This window comes from Mus caroli, unplaced genomic scaffold (assembly GCF_978045245.1).
Source record: "Mus caroli unplaced genomic scaffold, Mus_caroli_1 scaffold_2, whole genome shotgun sequence".
Taxonomy (NCBI): Eukaryota; Metazoa; Chordata; class Mammalia; order Rodentia; family Muridae; genus Mus; species Mus caroli.
Genome location: NW_028227257.1, coordinates 51,938,232 through 51,955,280, shown reverse-complemented (window position 1 = coordinate 51,955,280; position 17,049 = coordinate 51,938,232). Strand labels below are relative to the sequence as shown.

Below are 17,049 nucleotides of genomic sequence, written 5' to 3'. Positions count from 1 at the left end.
CTACCATGAACATGCCACTTACTTACTGTTCCTGCTAAAAATTTCTATCACATGTACACCATCATGTGCCACTTGACAACAGGGATGAGATTTGAGTCCCCAGGCTGTTTTGTAGTGGGAATATTATGGAGTATATGTCACAAAACTGGATGGTATAGATCAGTGTTCAGCTTGGACTCTTGGTGAAATTACAGGACATGGTGCCACCGTGGGTTTATGTGGCCATCACTGTTGGAACATGGCACATTGTTTAACAGTAAATATTTTAACAGCTATTTATTATATACTAAAATAATGATAAATTATAGCCTTGTAAATGCATAAGGGTATAATACAGTTGTTTATTATCATTATATAGCATTAAACTTTATACCTATTTACTTATGCTGTACTTTTACATGAGCTGGCAGGCAGCACAGTAAATATGTTCACAGCAGCATCTGTGCAAACAAGCAAGTCCTGTGATGTGTTGTGAGCGTCTTTGTTTCTCTTCAGAGCCCTGGCTGTCCTGAAACCCAGTCTGTAAGCCAGACTAGCCTCAAACTGAGAGATCTGCCCTCCTCTGCCTCCCAAGTACGGGGATTCAAGTTGTGTACCACCACACCCTGCTCTTGTGTTGTGGGCTCTTATAATGGCCAGGGTACCCATAGGCAATGGTAAGTTTTCAGCTCCATTGTGAGCTTCTGGGATTGTTATACAGTGTGGGCATCATTGCATCAGCTTATCTCTGTGTGCATCTTAAAGTACACTCTGAAATAGCAGTGTTTACTCAAGTTCAACCTGTGGGGACAATTCCTTTTCTTCTTATGTAGAATCTTCTTATGATCTCTTGCACAGAACTTAAATGTACACTTGTTGAGTTTTGGCAAGTGCATACATGTTATTCTGATATTTTTCCACCAAAGCCTAGAGTTTCCCATTCTAGGGTTTTATGTAAATGGAACATACTGTCTATACTCTTTTGTAGCTGCCTCAATAATTCAATATAATGCTTTTTGAGATTTATTCGTGGTGTCATAAGTATTACTTTCTCCCCTTTTTATTACTGAGTGGTATTTTATGGATATTCTGTGATTTGTTCTCCATTCTCTTATAACTGATGGACACCTGGGATGTTTCTAGCTTTTCGCTCCGGTGAGTAGGGCAGCTATGAATAGTCTTATATAGGCTTTTTTATGAACGTTGCTCTTGATTTCTCTTGGGCATATAGGAGACATGGAATTGCTAGTCATAACGTATGTGCTTGTTTTATGAGAGACTGTGGGAGTGCCGGAGCCGGTTTGACCATTTGACACTTTCCTGGGTAGATATGAGTGGTCTGGCTTCTCTACCACGTCCTTGGCAACATTTGACACAATATATTTAATTTTAGACAGACAGCTGGGTGTAGCATGCCATTGCACTCCAGTTTTCATTTGCGTTTCTCTGATGACCGGGGATCTGCATTTACCTTGAATCTAGTTTTCCTTCTTTAGTCATTGTGGCTTCCTTGTAAAACAGGCAGTTATTCGAGGTCCCTCCTGGCAGTGGTCCAAGTTTCAAGGCTTTCTACTTTTGGGTGACTTCCTTGTGCTCATAGGGGACACGGATGTGTGGGTGAGGCCCTGCACACACAGTGCACAGCCTAACGGGAATATACACTGAAGTGTGGCAAACATCCCAAGATAGAACAGCAGTTTCCAACACAAACATTCACAATTCCAGGCTTCATAGACTAGCCACTGGATGATTAAGTCATATAAAAAAACAAACAAACAAAAAAAAAACCACGCAAGTTCCTTACCCCTGTCATGAACTAAACCAAGTGAGGAACTCAGCTTTCTGAAGCTAGGTTCAGAATGAGCATTGATATATAGTGATTGTGATTTCCCAGGAACTGGTGTGTAAGCTCCCCCACCCCCACCCCACCACCACCTTTGTCTTTGAGGAAGGTAACAGCTCGTTGAGCACTTTGCCCTTCCAGCTCATGAAGAATGAGTGCCCTTCTGCTTAGAATGAGCATCAGCTAACTGGACTTTTAAGGTTTAATTAGTGGGAACCTGAGTTATTGGGGTCTCGCAATTCTTCCCTTTCCCAAGATGTAGGAAAACAGGAACGTGAGCTATGGGGAAACCATTTATGAATTAGAATCCTATGGACTGGTTAGCTTTTAGTCAACTTGACATAGCCTAGGGTCATCTAGGAAGAGTGAAAATCAATTGAGAAAAGGCCTCCATCAGATTGGCCTGTCTGCGGGTGAGCTTCTTGATTGATGATTGGTGTGGGAGGGCCCATCCCACTGCAGGGTGGTGCTACCCTAGGCATGTGGTCTTAGGTTATATGAAGAAGCAGGCTGAGCAAACTGTACAGAATACGCCAGTAAGCAATGTTTCTCCATGGCCTCTGCTTCAGTTCCTGCCACCAGGTTTCTACCTTGAGTTCCTGCCCTGCCTTCCCACAGTGATGGAAATAATCAGGAACTATAGGTTAAGTAAATTCTTTCCTTCCCAGGTTGTTTCAATCACTGATTATCACACCAACAGAGAGGCAAACTAATAAAACACACTTTTTAAAAAATTACATTATCTACGTGTGTGTGTGTGTGTGTGTGTGTGTGTGTGTGTGTGTAGGTCAGAGGACACTTACAGATGTCTGTTCACTCTTTGCAACATGTGGATCCCAGGAACTGAAGCAGAGCTGTCTCCTGAGTACTCCTGTATCCTGTGATCTAGGTTATCAGGAGATCCGTGGGAAAGAAACACAAAATCAGCACCAAGTCAGACTTGTGTGAGAAAAAAACCCAGGGTAGGAGCCATTTGACTATCGGTGTTTATGCCTCTTGACACCCCATGCTTCAGTTCCCCCCTTTGCCAAATGGGAAAGGTATCAATGGCTACCTCCTGAGGGGAAACATGATCTGTTTCCCCTATGCTTGCCTACAGCCTGCTGGGCACTTATTCCCTCCAGTATCTGGATCCCCCAGAATAAAACTCATCAAGACCTGAAGGTCTTCTCTCCATGTAACATCCATCCTTCTTAGAAGGTGACTGCATCCCTCTGAGCTTCGGTTTCCTAAACAGTATATTAATTATGATGTTAGATAATAATTCAATATAGACAGTTCTCAATAACTCAATAGTAGATAATAACTCGAAAATCTTGAATGTTGTTATGAGCTTCACCTGATAGAAATGGCATAACTGTCAATAAAGAAGAGCTACATAGAAAATATTTGACTCTTAAGATGCCATAGTTGGTAGAAAAATCAGGGAGTCATATTCCTTTTATAGCACAAGGACAAATATGTAGAATAAGCCAGAGCCAAGCACTCACTAGGAAGTACTGAAAAGAAGCCCATGTAATGCCAGTGAGAGCTGGGATGGGTGCCATATTCATGATGCCTTCCTATAGGAAGAAAGTGATTTGGGGTTTTAAAAATACACATTCTGCTGTAATAATAATTTCTATTATTACTATCTTCTTCTTCATCATCATCTTCATCACCACATATGTATGTATGTGCATGTGTGTGTATACGTGTACATGTGTGTATATGTCTGTGTGTGTGTATGTGCTCATGCGCACGCGCACATGTGTGTACATGACATATGCCATGGTGCCTGTGTGGAGGGAGGTTCAAGGATAACTTTTGTGGGTCAGCTTTATTCTTCTACTACAGGATGAAAAGATTAAACTCATTAATTAGGTTTGTGTCAAGTGCTTTTACTCATTGAGACATCTGTCTGGCTCTTTTATTTTTTTAATATTTTAAAATTATGTGTATATTAATTCATGTGCTTCTGTGTGTGTATGTGAGTGCAAGTGCCTGTAGAGGCCAAGGCCTTGGCTCATTTGAAGCTAGAGTTACTGGCAGTTGTTAGCTACCTGACGTGGGTGCTGGGAACTGAACTCAGGTGCTCTAAAAGAGCAGTGTGTGCTCTTCAGCACTGCTGGACCGCATCTCCAGCTCTCACCAGCCATTATAAACCATCCTTGGGGGCTCTTTAAAGTGTTTTGGTCTTGTTGTTTGTTGTTTTGAGACAGTGGTGTGTGTGTGTGTGTGTGTGTGTGTGTGTGTGTGTGTGTGTGTGTGTGTGTGGTGTGTGGTGTGTGTGTGTGTGTGTGAGAGAGAGAGAGAGAGAGAGAGAGAGAACACTTGAGCGTCTGTGGCCTTGACTGTCCTGCAGACCAGGCTGGCTTGGAACTCACAATGATCTGCCTCTGCCTCCCAGATGCTGGAATTAAAGGCATGTGCCACCCACCACAACACCTCCAATTTAGCTGTGATTTTTTTTTTTAAGGGCAAACTAATAACTCTGGTCACTATGTTTTGTTTCTTCTCCTCCAGTTTCCTGGCGTTTAACACTGACACGGTAGGACGTCTTGCCTTTCTGCTGAAAGCAGTGAATTTTTGAGAAAGGGTTCTTCAGCGGAGTTTGGTGTCCAGAATTTACTATAAGGTAATGATACTGTTGTTTGTTTGTTTGTTTGTTTGTTTCCTTTTGATGAATGTGTAAGGCATAGCTGAACCCTGTGTTTAATTTAGTAGGGGATGAATCCGCCCAATCTGAAGCTGGCAGAGCACTCAGGGCTGCACAGGCCGCCTTACAGGGCAACCTCACCTGCCCCTGAAGAGTGATAGTACTGTTTAACCCTCTGTGCGCTGTTCTAGAATCCTGCCTGTAAGCATCATTTGGTGCCATGGAAGCTGCAGAGTGAGGTGATTTTCATTGGGAATGAAAAAAAAAAATTGTCCTCTGGAGAAAATCTGTACATTGAACATATGTAAAGTTAGCATTGTGCTAGCCTGAGGTGTGTTGCACTTTTTATTAAGAAATCCATGGATTTTCTGTGAAAACATAATACAGGAGGTGGAGAGACGGCTCCATTCCTAAGGAGCTTTCTGTGCAAGCATGAGGACGAAAGTCACCCCATCTCCAACACACACACACACACTCCACACACACACACACAGAGACAGAGAGACAGAGACAGAGAGACAGTCAGAGAGAGACATACAGAGACAGAGAAACAGACAGAGGGAGGGAGAACGCAGTGAGTATAGTAGCACTCACTACCACGAGTGCATACCAGTGAGTATGGTATGCCTGTAAGCTCAGTACTAAAGAGGTGGAGACAAGAGTCTCCTGGTGTTTGCCACCCAACCTGTGTAACCAGCCAGTGAGCTCCATGCTTAGTGAGAGACCCTGCCTCAAAAGTAAGAGAATGGGAATGAGAAGGGATGGGGAAAACACCGCATGTTGATCTCTGGCCTCTACAAGCATGTGTACACATGTGCATGGGCAGCCACTCACCCACACATACCTACATACAAATACCCACACACAAATACACACATGTAAAAAAGAAAATGCCATCATTGATAGATACCAAGAAGGAATAGCTGTCATGCTCAGTGCCAGTGGGTTGGCTTCAGGCAGCACTCCAGCTCAACAGGGTTCATTATTTGGTCTAAGGCAAGTGGTCAACAAGACCCCAGAGAACTTTACTCATCCAGTCTCTGAGTCAGCGCTCAGGGCTTAAGAACCAGGATACAGAGAGATTTGCTCCTCTGTGCTGGAGCCAGGTGCTAAAGGGACAAGAACTGAGTCCTGGAACTCTCTTTCAATCCACTCTCTTTATATCAATGGCACAGTGATGTCACTCGGTCTAACAGGAGATAGGAATGAAGAGAATGCAGTGCATCTGGAGATATGCATTCTCCCAGGAACTGGCTGAATGCACAAGAGTCCTGGAGATCATAAGCAGTTGAGACTCATCCTTATGGAGTAGTGCCATACTGCCTAAGGACTTGTTGGAAGCTGGGCCTGGGGATGAGCAAATCAGTCCATCTTTCAGGTAGAGATGTGAGGCGAGGCTCTGCCAGGCCACAGCGGCACGATCTGGTGAGTTTAAGTCACTCCTCATACTCTGGGCTTTTTGTCCAAGCTCTCTGTACAGCTGCAGAGAGGGAGGCTATCACTCAGGGCGAAGATGAGTTGCACCCAGGGCGCAATTGAGAATGGAGAAAATATAGCCTGTGAACCATGCTTTCAACACTATAGAAGAAAGAGCTAAAGATGAAATTGCAAGAGAGGGAAATAGACAAAGGTGGAAAATGCTAACAATCTAACCAGTGGGAAATCCCAAAATGCCAGAACAAAGGGCACCACAGTGGTAATCACAGACACAATGGAAAAATATTTATTTTGTATTTACCAATGTGTCCATGTGTGGGAAGCCTGTGCCTGTATACTAGTTGCTTTTTTCACTGCTCTGACAAGATTTCGGACCAGAATAGCTCACGGAAGGTTGCTTGCCTCACAGTGTGAGGGTGCTGTCCATCACAGCAGTGCAGGCATCCTCTGCATCACAGCAGTGCAGGCATCCTGTGCATCACAGCAGTGCAGGCATCCTGTCCTCCACAGCAGTGCAGGAGTGCTGTCCATCACAACAGTGCAATAGTGCTGTCCCACAGCAGTGCAAGCATCCTGTCCATCACAACAGTGCAGGAGTGCTGTCCATCACAGCAGTGCAAGCATCCTGTCCATCACAGCAGTGCAGGAGTGCTGTCCATCACAGCAGTGCAAGCATCCTGTTCATCACAGCAGTGCAGGCATCCTGTCCACCACAGCAGTGCAGGCATCCTGTCCATCACAACAGTGCAGGCATCCTGTCCATCACAGCAGTGCAAGCATCCTGTCCTCCACAGCAGTGCAGGAGTGCTGTCCATCACAGCCATGCAGGCATCCTGTCTATCACAGCAGTGCAGGCATGGCTGCAGAATCTCTAGGCAGCCAGTCATGTTACATCTGCACCAAATGCTCTCTTCACATTCTTCTCTTGTATTTAGCTGGGGACCCAGCCCATGGGATCCTACTGCTTGCATTCAGGGTAGATCTTTCCTTCTCAGTTAGACCTTTCTAGAAATATCCTCAAAGACACACATGATACCCTCACAATGCAGGTATGTCTAGAAATACCTTACACATGCAGGTGTGTTTTCATAGTAATTCTTGTGCCCTCAGTTCTATTCTTCACATAGTATGGATGCTCTGAAACTTCCTAAACATTCAGAAACATTTTTTCTATTTACAGTTGTCTTCTGCCAGAGGAGGAGTAAGTGTTTTCATTAGTGTCTACTCTGATTTTGAAAGAAGAAAACTTTCACACATGCGAGTGTGTTTTCCAAACATCAAATAAACATTTCGGCAAAGGATGTGCCGAAAAATTGGAAAGGACTTTAGAACCCGACGGTTAAGATTTGCTGCTGCCAAACTTCAGCATCCTCTTCTGTAATTTGGAATAATAAGGCTGAGTACAATGCAAATGTGCTACATGGCCAGCATTTCATTGAATATGTAAAGTAGCCGTGGAAGCTCTAACTGCTGCATTCATGTTAATTAGGTCAGTCTCTACTGTCCATGTAACCTGTTTACAGACAATACCATTAAATATTCATAGCACACAGACAGTTTCTAGGGCTAATCAGAAAGAAGACCATCAAGATTATCAAACAGGCTCCTACCCTGGGGAAAGTCCACATCCAGTTTTAGCCTGAAGCGAAATTAAGAAAAAACCTACAAGGTTAGTAGAAAGAATATGGACATCTATTATTTTAGTTTGTATTCTAGTTTGTATTCACCTCGGGGTTTTCACTCAGCTGGATACAGGTGAGCTTGTGTTTGCTTCCATACGTTAACTGCATGTCGTAATAAAATGATTCTTCTCAGTAGTTAGAATAGCTGACCTAAGCAGAGGCTGGTCAGTAGTCCTCAGCTAGTGCCAAAGGAGGGAAAGTTCATCTACTGTCCCTAATTCTCCTGAAAACAACTGTAATACTTGGCTTAGAGCTTTCAGATTTAAAAAAAGGAGGAGGAGGAGGAAGAGGGGGAAGAAGAGGAGGAGGAAGGGGAGGAAGAAGAAGAAGAGGAGGAGGAGAAGGAGGAGAAGGAGGAGGGAAGCCAAGGTGGCTTCAGGAACATGTGTCTTCCTAGTTCTTTGGTAAAGCTTTGAGGATATTTTTTTTCAAAAGCACATTCCACTGTAGCCATGTTGACCAATCTTCTCAGAGCATTGGACAACTACTGTTCCTCCAACAGGAACATCCACACAACAGAGCCAGCCCCTTGCAGTCATTTGATCGTGTGTTTCTCTCCCCTCAGAGAAGCCTCTACTTTGCTGGTGACAGTACGGAGCACTCACCCTGGCCTCCCTTGGGGGTTCATTTCTCTGGTTTTTCAGACTTGTGTTGTAAGGGCTGTTCATAGTTGCTGCCTCATTTCCCCACTGTGGGGGAAAATATATACCAATGAGAAATGGTTTGGCATATTGGGAATATTGCACCAGGAAAAGCTGCCGACATGCAGGGGGATCTGTAGACAAGAAGACAGATTATCAGTAATTAGTGTGTTTGGAAAATGACTTTACTTTCAAATGTACATGTCAGAAGCTGGGTAGGTAGAGAGATGAGACCCTAGGTAAGTGAACTAGTCCTAGTTAGTCTAGAGTTACTCCATGGTCTGCCTCTCATCCCCTCATATTAGCTACACCTCTACTTGAATTTTTGAGGTTTCTTTAGTTTTTGAGAATTCCACACATAAGTGTAATGTATTTCCATTATCCCCCCCTCTAACTCCTGCTTCCCCCATTCCTTTTATACTTATAACTTCTGTTGCTACACAGATGTAACAATACATTCAGTGTTGCTGTATGTACATGTGTTTAGGACTGGGATCAGATAACCCGCCAGATAAGTCTTGGAAAAAAATGTATTCTCTCTCTCTCTCTCTCTCTCTCTCTCTCTCTCTCTCTCTCTCTCTCTCTCTCTCTCTCTAGCTTTTGAATGCGTGGAGCTCTTCATCCAGGAGTGGAACTCTCCCCCATTCCTGTTGTTGTTATGCAGGTCTTATTTAGGCTGACATATTGTTGAGATTTCATGGGTGCAGCATCCCTGTCAAGTCTAGAATATACTGTCCTTCAGTAGTCCCAGTTGTAGAAGCTGTGTTATATGTGTACCAAGTGGGGCTGCCCATACCCTGGTCATGTATCCTTGCATTCTGACCAGTTGTGGACCTCTGTAGCAGCCTCCATTTCTTTCAAAACGAAGCTCCTTTGATGAAGAGCATTGTCTTAGTTACCTTTCCTATTGCCGTGATAAAACACCATGACCAAGGCTGCTTACAAAATAAATGTTTAGTTTGGGGTTCGTGTCTATAAGCACCATGGTAGAGAACATGGTGGCAGGGAGGCAGGCAGGCAGGCAGGCATGGTACTGGAGCAGTAGCCGAGAGCCTACATCTTTATCTGAAAGTAGGAGGCTGTGTGAGGCAGAGAAATAATTGGGAATGGAGTGGGCCTTTTGAAACCTCAAAGTCCACCTTCAATGTCACACTTCCTCCAATAAGGTCACACCTCCCAATCCTTTCCAAATAGTACCATCATCTGGGGACCAAGCATTCAAACATATGAGCCTATGGAGGCCATTCTTATTCCAACCACCACCAGGGGAAAGAGCAACATTTATCTGTGGGTATAAGGATAAGTATTTAGAATATAGTTTAAGGCTTTATTGGGTTAGGCAATACTAGGGTCTGTGACTCCTCCAGACACAGGTAGTTGGTTAAGTTTACAGTATGTGCCTGTACTGGCTGATTTTGTGTGTCAACTTGACACAAGCTAGAGTAATCAGAGAGGAAGGAGCCTCAGTTGAAGAAATGCCTCCATGAGAACCAGCTGTAGGTCATCTTCTCAATTAGTGATCAGTGACAGAGGGCTCCACCATGGTAGGTGGTGCCACCCCTGGGCTGGTAGTCCTAGGTTCTATAAAAAAAAGCAAGCTGAGAAAGCCATGGGGAAGAAGCCAGTAAGCAGCACTCCTTTATGGCCTCTGCATCAGCTCCTGCCTCTAGGTTCCAGCCCTGCTTGAATTCCTATCCTGACTTCCTCCAATGAGGGACGATAATCTGGTCAAGTAAGCCAAATATACCCTTTCCTCTTCAACTTGCTTTCTGATATGGTGTTTTGTGGCAGCAATAGAAACCCTAACTAAGACAGTGCCTCTACTTTAGAGGGTACAGGAATCCACTGGGAAAGAGTGATTTAAGAAAGCTCATGCAGGTTGACCTCGGCCAACCTCAAGGCCAAGTTGAAAGGAAAGAGAAGTATGCAAACAAAGAAGCATCGAGAGAGATTGTCAAATCCAAGTCAGTAAACTGCTCCTTTTCTTTATTTGGAGATGGAGAATCAGGGAAGTCTGAAAATAAGGTCACTAGAAGCATAACTATGTAGCACTTTCTATTTAGACAACTACATTACTCCGGTTTTTATTGTTGTTGATGTACAACCGGAGCATTCTGACTGCCTGCGGCTTTAAATGTGGATCTTTAAATTGTAACAATACCACAGAGCTTCTGCAAACAATGGCAGCTGTTCTGTTTGTTACAAGTTTAAGCCTGACAATATATTTGTTCAGGTCCAAGAGTTGGGGTTGGGGATCTCATCTCAGCTCTCATCTGTAGAAAAGGAGAAGTGTCGGTAGTGACTGGATGGCCCATGAGTGGCACATGCCTGGGCAAAGGGCACTCAGAGCATCCCTCAATAAGGATCTTCAAGAACACTGGTGAGATGGTGGCTGATGGAGCTAGGAAAATATTGCTGTCAGTCAGCTCAGACAGAGACTCCAGTGCTGGCTGTATCCGTTTGAGGCTACAGACAGGACAGAATGGTAGCCGGCAGTCTGCTTGTTAAACGTAAAAGCTTTATTTTTCTTATTTTCAGTTATGCATACTTGTGTGGGTGGGGGGTTAAGTACAAGTGAGCACAGGTAGCTGTGGAGGCCAAAGACAACAAATCCCCTAGACCTGGAATTGCTGGTGATTGTGATCCACCCAGTGTGGGTGCTGGGAACCACTGAAGGATCCTCTTCTGCTACAAGAGCAGCATATTCTGGTAACTGCTGAGCCATCTTTCCAGCCTATACTTGTTAAGTTTTAGAACAAACAGGCTAGAGAGACAGCTCAATGGCTAAAAGTGCATCACATATTGTCCTTTCAGGGTGAGTTCCATCCCCAGCATCCATGTCAGATGGCTCACAAGAGCCTGCAACTCAAACTCCAGGGAACTTACTGTCCTATTCTGGCCTCCACAGACACTGCGCTCACATGCTTACACCCCACACACATAATAAATAGTAAAAATAAAATCTCTTAGAAACAAACAAAAAACCTAGTATGGTGACCTGAATGAGCAGGTACTTGCCTAATAGTCTCTTGGCACAGAAACATCAAGAGCTTTGCTCCAGGCACAGATCATTAGAGACAGAAGATGCCATGAGAGGTCACATGTCCCAGATTCATAGTTTATGTTAAACTCAAGGGCCGCTTTATACAAAACTTCAACTTCCTCTCAGCTGTCTAGTGCTTAAAAATTCTGGGATGTGAAACAGGTTCTGTTGCTCAGGGTTTAAATACTGAAAGGCCTGAGACAGGGAAGAGGTGACATGGCCCAGGAAGGGATGGCACGCCCAGGAAGGGGTGACATGCTCAGGAAGGGATGACATGGCCCAGGAAGGGCTGTCACACCCAGGAAGGGGTAGGCAGTGGTTTGCTGAGTTCTAGGAACAGAAAGTCAGGAAGCCCCACGATGGGCTGTGCTCACCTCTCAGCCTTCAGTGCTCTCAAGCATTTGCTTAGCTCCTCCCTCTTTGTCATGGCCATCGTTGCTATTTTAAGGCCCACTTAATAAATTTTGACACATGCACACACACACATGCATACACACATGCATACATGTAAATATTCATATTCATTCATCCCCTTGTTTCTGTTCCTCTAGAGAACTCTGACTAAGACTTATGTCATGAAAACTATCCTGTTACTTGGTCTTTTTTCTCTCTTGCTCCGTTCTCCACCCACAGGAGCTCAGAAACTTATTAATATCGGGACTCACGTTTTCTCCCTCGCTTCCAACCCTCTCTGTGCACGACTTTACTAGAAAGACATTAGCAAGTGACTGTTCACTCCAGACAGGACACCATGATAAACCAAAGAAATGATTCCATCTGAGTCTAGCCTACTAACTCAGTGTGATTTGGGGTGAGAGGTACATACAAGGCAATAGGTGAGGAGTCACTCAAAGGCATGGGTGACACAGGCAGGTGCGTCACTGAAAAGCCTACCTCAGAAGGGGTGATGACTTTGGAGTTCCCTGCACACTTCCACTGGAAATCTTCCTCTTATTTAGCAATTGTTCCAGCTTATATAACCTGTGGAGAGACCTTGTGAACTGTAAGTTTTAGAAGCTTCCTGCACCTTGTTGTGTTTGTTCCTGTGCCTCTGAGCCTCCCTCCAGGAAGGAGTATTTCCATTTGGAGGAAATAGTCACATAATATTCCCTCTTTCCCATACCCAGAGCTCTAAACTATCTTTCTGAGAAGAGACTGGGAAGGTTAAGAGGAATTCGAAATAAAGAAGAGGAAAGAAAATTTTACTCCTGATAATTACATGGGAATGGTGGCCATTTCCGCAGGAGTCTGTGAGCTTGGAAGGAGTCTTTGAGATCATATAGTCAGGCACATTCATTACTGGCTGCCTGCCTGGATCAAGACAGCCCATGCTTTCTTCATGGTGTTGGTCACCAGGGGAACAAGGGGACTGAGGACAGTCCAGAGATGCTCCTCCTTGCATCCAGAAGTGCTGTGCTGGCTTCTTGGCTGGGAAGGAGCTTCTCTTTCCCTCATCTCATCATACATGTATTACTTGGAAACAAAAGTATCTCCCCAAATTATTCATTCAGTGAAATCCTACTACATCAGAATGGATTCGTCAATAATTATTTTACCCTTTGGTCTATAATCCAATACTGTTGATTACTTCTTGATTTTGATCCCACCCCCCAAAAAAATGCTCATAGCTTTAGCCATGATGAACTGTTTGTTTAGCTTGGTCTCCATGTCCCTTTCATAGACACCCTGACACCTCTTCCGTTCATTCTTTCTTTTTCTTTTCTTTCTTTTTGAGCATTTTCTTACTTCATGGTTTTTCTTTGTTACTGGCAACTCTAGATCAGGGGCCCAGGCTGCTCTGGAGAGAATTGTATTTAAAATCCAGTGTCTTCTCCTTGGGTTCCCTCTGCTTTCTTTCCAAAGCCATAGGTTACGTATAAATATGAACATATATTAAGTCATATGTATTAGAAACCGTTAGAAACCATGAGTTTTTAATGATGGCTCCAACTCCAGTATGAACAATAGGGTTCGTTTTAAAGTCTTTCTTTCATTTGTTGCTTCTTGCTTGTGTCTGTGTTCCCAAGACATATGTCAAGAACTTAACAGAACTCTTCCTGGTGAGGAACACATTTACTAACTGGAATACAGTATTTTTCTCTGTAACATTAGCCCTACATCATCAAATCAAAACAGCATTTCCAACATTTCTCTGACTAGGTCATTCCCACTCTTCTGCATGGCTCTCTATCCATGAGTAGCAAACCAACGTGTTCCAGTGTGTAATCTTCTTTCAACTCCCTATACTGTGGCTGATTTCACTTTTCCATTTACTTTTAAAATTATTATTTTTAGGGTCTCTATGGGAACCTGTGAAGTTCCCTAGCCTCATTGCTGTACAGAAAGCTACATCTCTTTGGCTTCTTTTTGTTTTGTTTTACTGTTGTGGTTTGAAAATAAAATATCCCTACCCATTCTGAAGTGTTAAAGACCTGACTCCTAGCTAGCAGCTCCTGAGAGGGGACTGAGCACACAAACCTAGTCAATAGAGCAATCCATTGATGGATTATTGATCCATCATTATTGATCAATGATGGAAACTAGGAGGTAGGTCTTATTTGGAGGAACTGGGTCACTGGGGCTGTATTCTTGAAGAGTCTCCCTTTCCCTCCCCCTTCCTCTCCCTCTCCCCCTTCCTCTCCCTCTCCCCCTTCCTCTCCCTCTCCCCTTCCCTCTCCCTCTCCCCCTCCCTCTCCCTGTCCCCCTCCCTCTCCCTGTCCCCCTCCCTCTTCCCTCCTCTCCCCCTATCCCCCTCCCTCTCTCCCTCCCCCTCCCCTTCCTGTCCCTCTCCCCCTCCCTCTCCCTGTCCCCCTCCTCCTCTCCCTCCCCCCTCCCCCTCTCCCTTTCCTCCCCCATCTCCCTCTCCTTTCCATTCATCATGGAGTGAGCATGCTCCATGATGTTCTGTTTCACTATGACCCAGAAGCAACAGACCCTTGTTTGTTCCAGGTATTGTCTCCTGATGTGGGAAAACTTGGACATTCACCTTTCCCATCCTCCATTTCCTCCATTTCTCCATTTCCATCTCTCCCTTTCTCCCCTTGCTAAGCTGGTACTTGTATTTTTTTTCCCACAATGAGTATTCATGAGTGCAGGCTCCTGCTGCCTTTTTCTTATATGAAGGGTAGACTATATAGACTTAGATTTTACCCCTTGTGCTGAAGAGCCATCTGCGTTGTGGTTGCAGCTCAGCTCACTAAGCCTCTCTTACACATTTGATTTCCCATTTACGATTTCATAATTTCTGAAACTCTGCTCAGAGGGAGAGGGTGACGTCAGCCGTGTCTACTTCCTCCTAATCTCATCCACAGAACAGAGTCTGCTCTTGTGCTTTCCTTTCCTTTGGTTTGATGGGTAACATGTTATCTCCATGTTACATGTGTGTGCATGAGCAGCTTTTGCTGTGTGAGGGTCACTGCAACTTTTCTTGTGTTTTCTGCTCCTACCAGGTCTGCCCTTCTCCATGAGATTTTGATGTTTTGCATCAATGTTTTTTTGTTTTTGTTTTTGTTTTCTGCACTAAGGACTGAACAAAAGGAGCCAGGAATGATGGCTCACACCTTTAATCTCAGCACATGGGAGGCAGAGGCAGGTGGATCTCTGAATCTGAGACCAGCCTGGTCTACAGATCAGTTCCAGGACAGCTAGGGCTACTACATAGTAAGACCCTCTTAAAACAAAGCAAGCAAACAAATGCTAATGAAAAAAATCGAAAGTGTTTATTAAATTAATTTGGTTTTTAAGAAAACATTCCTATAAAAGAAAAGCTGCAGGTTTTTGTCATTTTATTGTTGAATCTGTCATTCATTTAAATGGCACAAAACAGTGCCATTTCTGCTGGCCAGAATTTTGTTACTGTGGCACAAATATACACAGTGTAACAAGGAGAAGGTTGATCTTGGCCCACAGTTTCTGAGGACTCAGACCATGCTGACTGGCATTCTCTTCCAAGCCTGGGGTGAGTCAGAACTCTGTGTTAAAGGGTGTGGTGCTCACCCTCAGCAGCCAGGAAGCAGAAGGAAGAGAAAGGAGAGGCCACAGACAACACACCACTCAAAGCACACTCCAGTGGCTTGCTTCTCTCAAAGGCACCAACTCTAAAAGTTACCGCCTCCCAAAAACTATACCCCAAGTCCAGGATCATGCCTTTCACAGGAGCTTGTGAGGGACTGTTCCCATCCCAATCACAGTACCAGCCTGCTTTTTTTTTTTTTAAGATTTATTTATTCATTATATGTAAGTACACTGCAGCTGTCTTCAGACACTCCAGAAGAGGGCTCCAGATCTCGCCGCGGATGGTTGTGAGCCACCATGTGGTTGCCGGGACCCGAACTCTGGACCTTCGGAAGAGCAGTCGGGTGCTCTTACCCACTGAGCCATCTCACCAGCCCCCCCAGCCTGCTTTTAAAAAGAACAAAAGACTGACTGGATCAGTGTATGTGCAGAGCAAAGAAAAGCAAGAGCTGAGCATTCTTCATAAATGTACATCAGCAACATATAGTGACTGACGCCAATAATATATTTTAAAAACAAATCGCATTATAACAGAGGCATTTATTCCAGAATTGTAAGATAGGTTTGATGAGCCGGGCGTGGTGGCGCACGCCTTTAATCCCAGCACTCGGGAGGCAGAGGCAGGCGGATTTCTGAGTTCGAGGCCAGCCTGGTCTACAAAGTGAGTGCCAGGACAGCCAGGGCTACACAGAGAAACCCTGTCTCAAAAAACCAAAAAAAAAAAAAAAAGATAGGTTTGGGTTTGATGTTAAATATTAGCCAATAATATAAACAATGGAAGCTATAATACAAAAACAAAACCCAAAAAACAGAAAACAAAGCCCTCCAAAGGAGATGATGTGTATGATAACATTTTTGTTGTTTCTGAGATAGGCAGCTCACTCTGTAGACCAGAGTGACCTAGAACTCACAGAGATTTCCAGGCCTCTGCTCACCGAGTGCTGGGGTTAAAGGTGAGCACCACCATGCCCAGCCATGAAAAAATTTAACAAAACTCCTGACCAAAAAGAGAGAAAATCTTAGTAGGAATAGAAAAGAATTTTCTTCACTTTGAGAAGGACACATCTATATGTATTTCAGAGTCCTGTCAGTATAACTGGCAGGAGGAGGCAGAGAATCAGGGACAGAGGGAGATAAAGGGAAAAAGAGAGAAGGGGAGGGGGAGAGAAAGGAAGAAGATGTAAAGATTGTAACAAGAAATAAAGCTGCCTTGACTCTCGGGTGGAATAGACCTTTTTATTTTTTGGTAGAAGATTTAAATCAATGCTAGCAATGTGGTTGAGTGGGTAAAGGAGCTTTACCCACAAACATGGAGGCCTGAGTTCAGTCCCCAGATCTCTGTAAAGGTAGATGGGGGAACCAATTCCACAAAGCTATTCTTGGACCACATATCCTGCATCAGGCACACGCACATGTGTGCACACTCGCGTGCGCGCACACACACACACACACTCACACACACACACACACACACCACAGTAGTCAGCGAACTAAGAACATGAAAAGAAGACCTAAAAGTACTTATCAAACAGAACTCTACAGGATCCAAAAAGCAGGATATGATTGTAAGATGTAAAATTCAATATTCAACACAAAGCTTGTTTCTACATCCTCTCAGTAGGCAACTGGAAAATAAAAGTCAGTTTATAGTATACTCACAAACATGAGCATCATATATATATATATATATATATATATATATATATATATATATTCAGCAGTGAAAATTCCAAAGCATAAGAAACCAGTTCACAGAACACTATATAATATGC

The 17,049-nt window shown here is 44.0% G+C and overlaps 1 protein-coding gene across 1 annotated transcript in view; it reads left to right on the top strand.

Moving 5' to 3' along the window:
* Positions 1-17,049, top strand: part of Acoxl (acyl-CoA oxidase like) — a 291,722-nt gene that overhangs the window by 203,996 nt on the left and 70,677 nt on the right. The window contains 1 exon segment of the mRNA XM_021179280.3: positions 4,328-4,439. Coding sequence (XP_021034939.1) covers positions 4,328-4,439 — 112 coding nt within the window.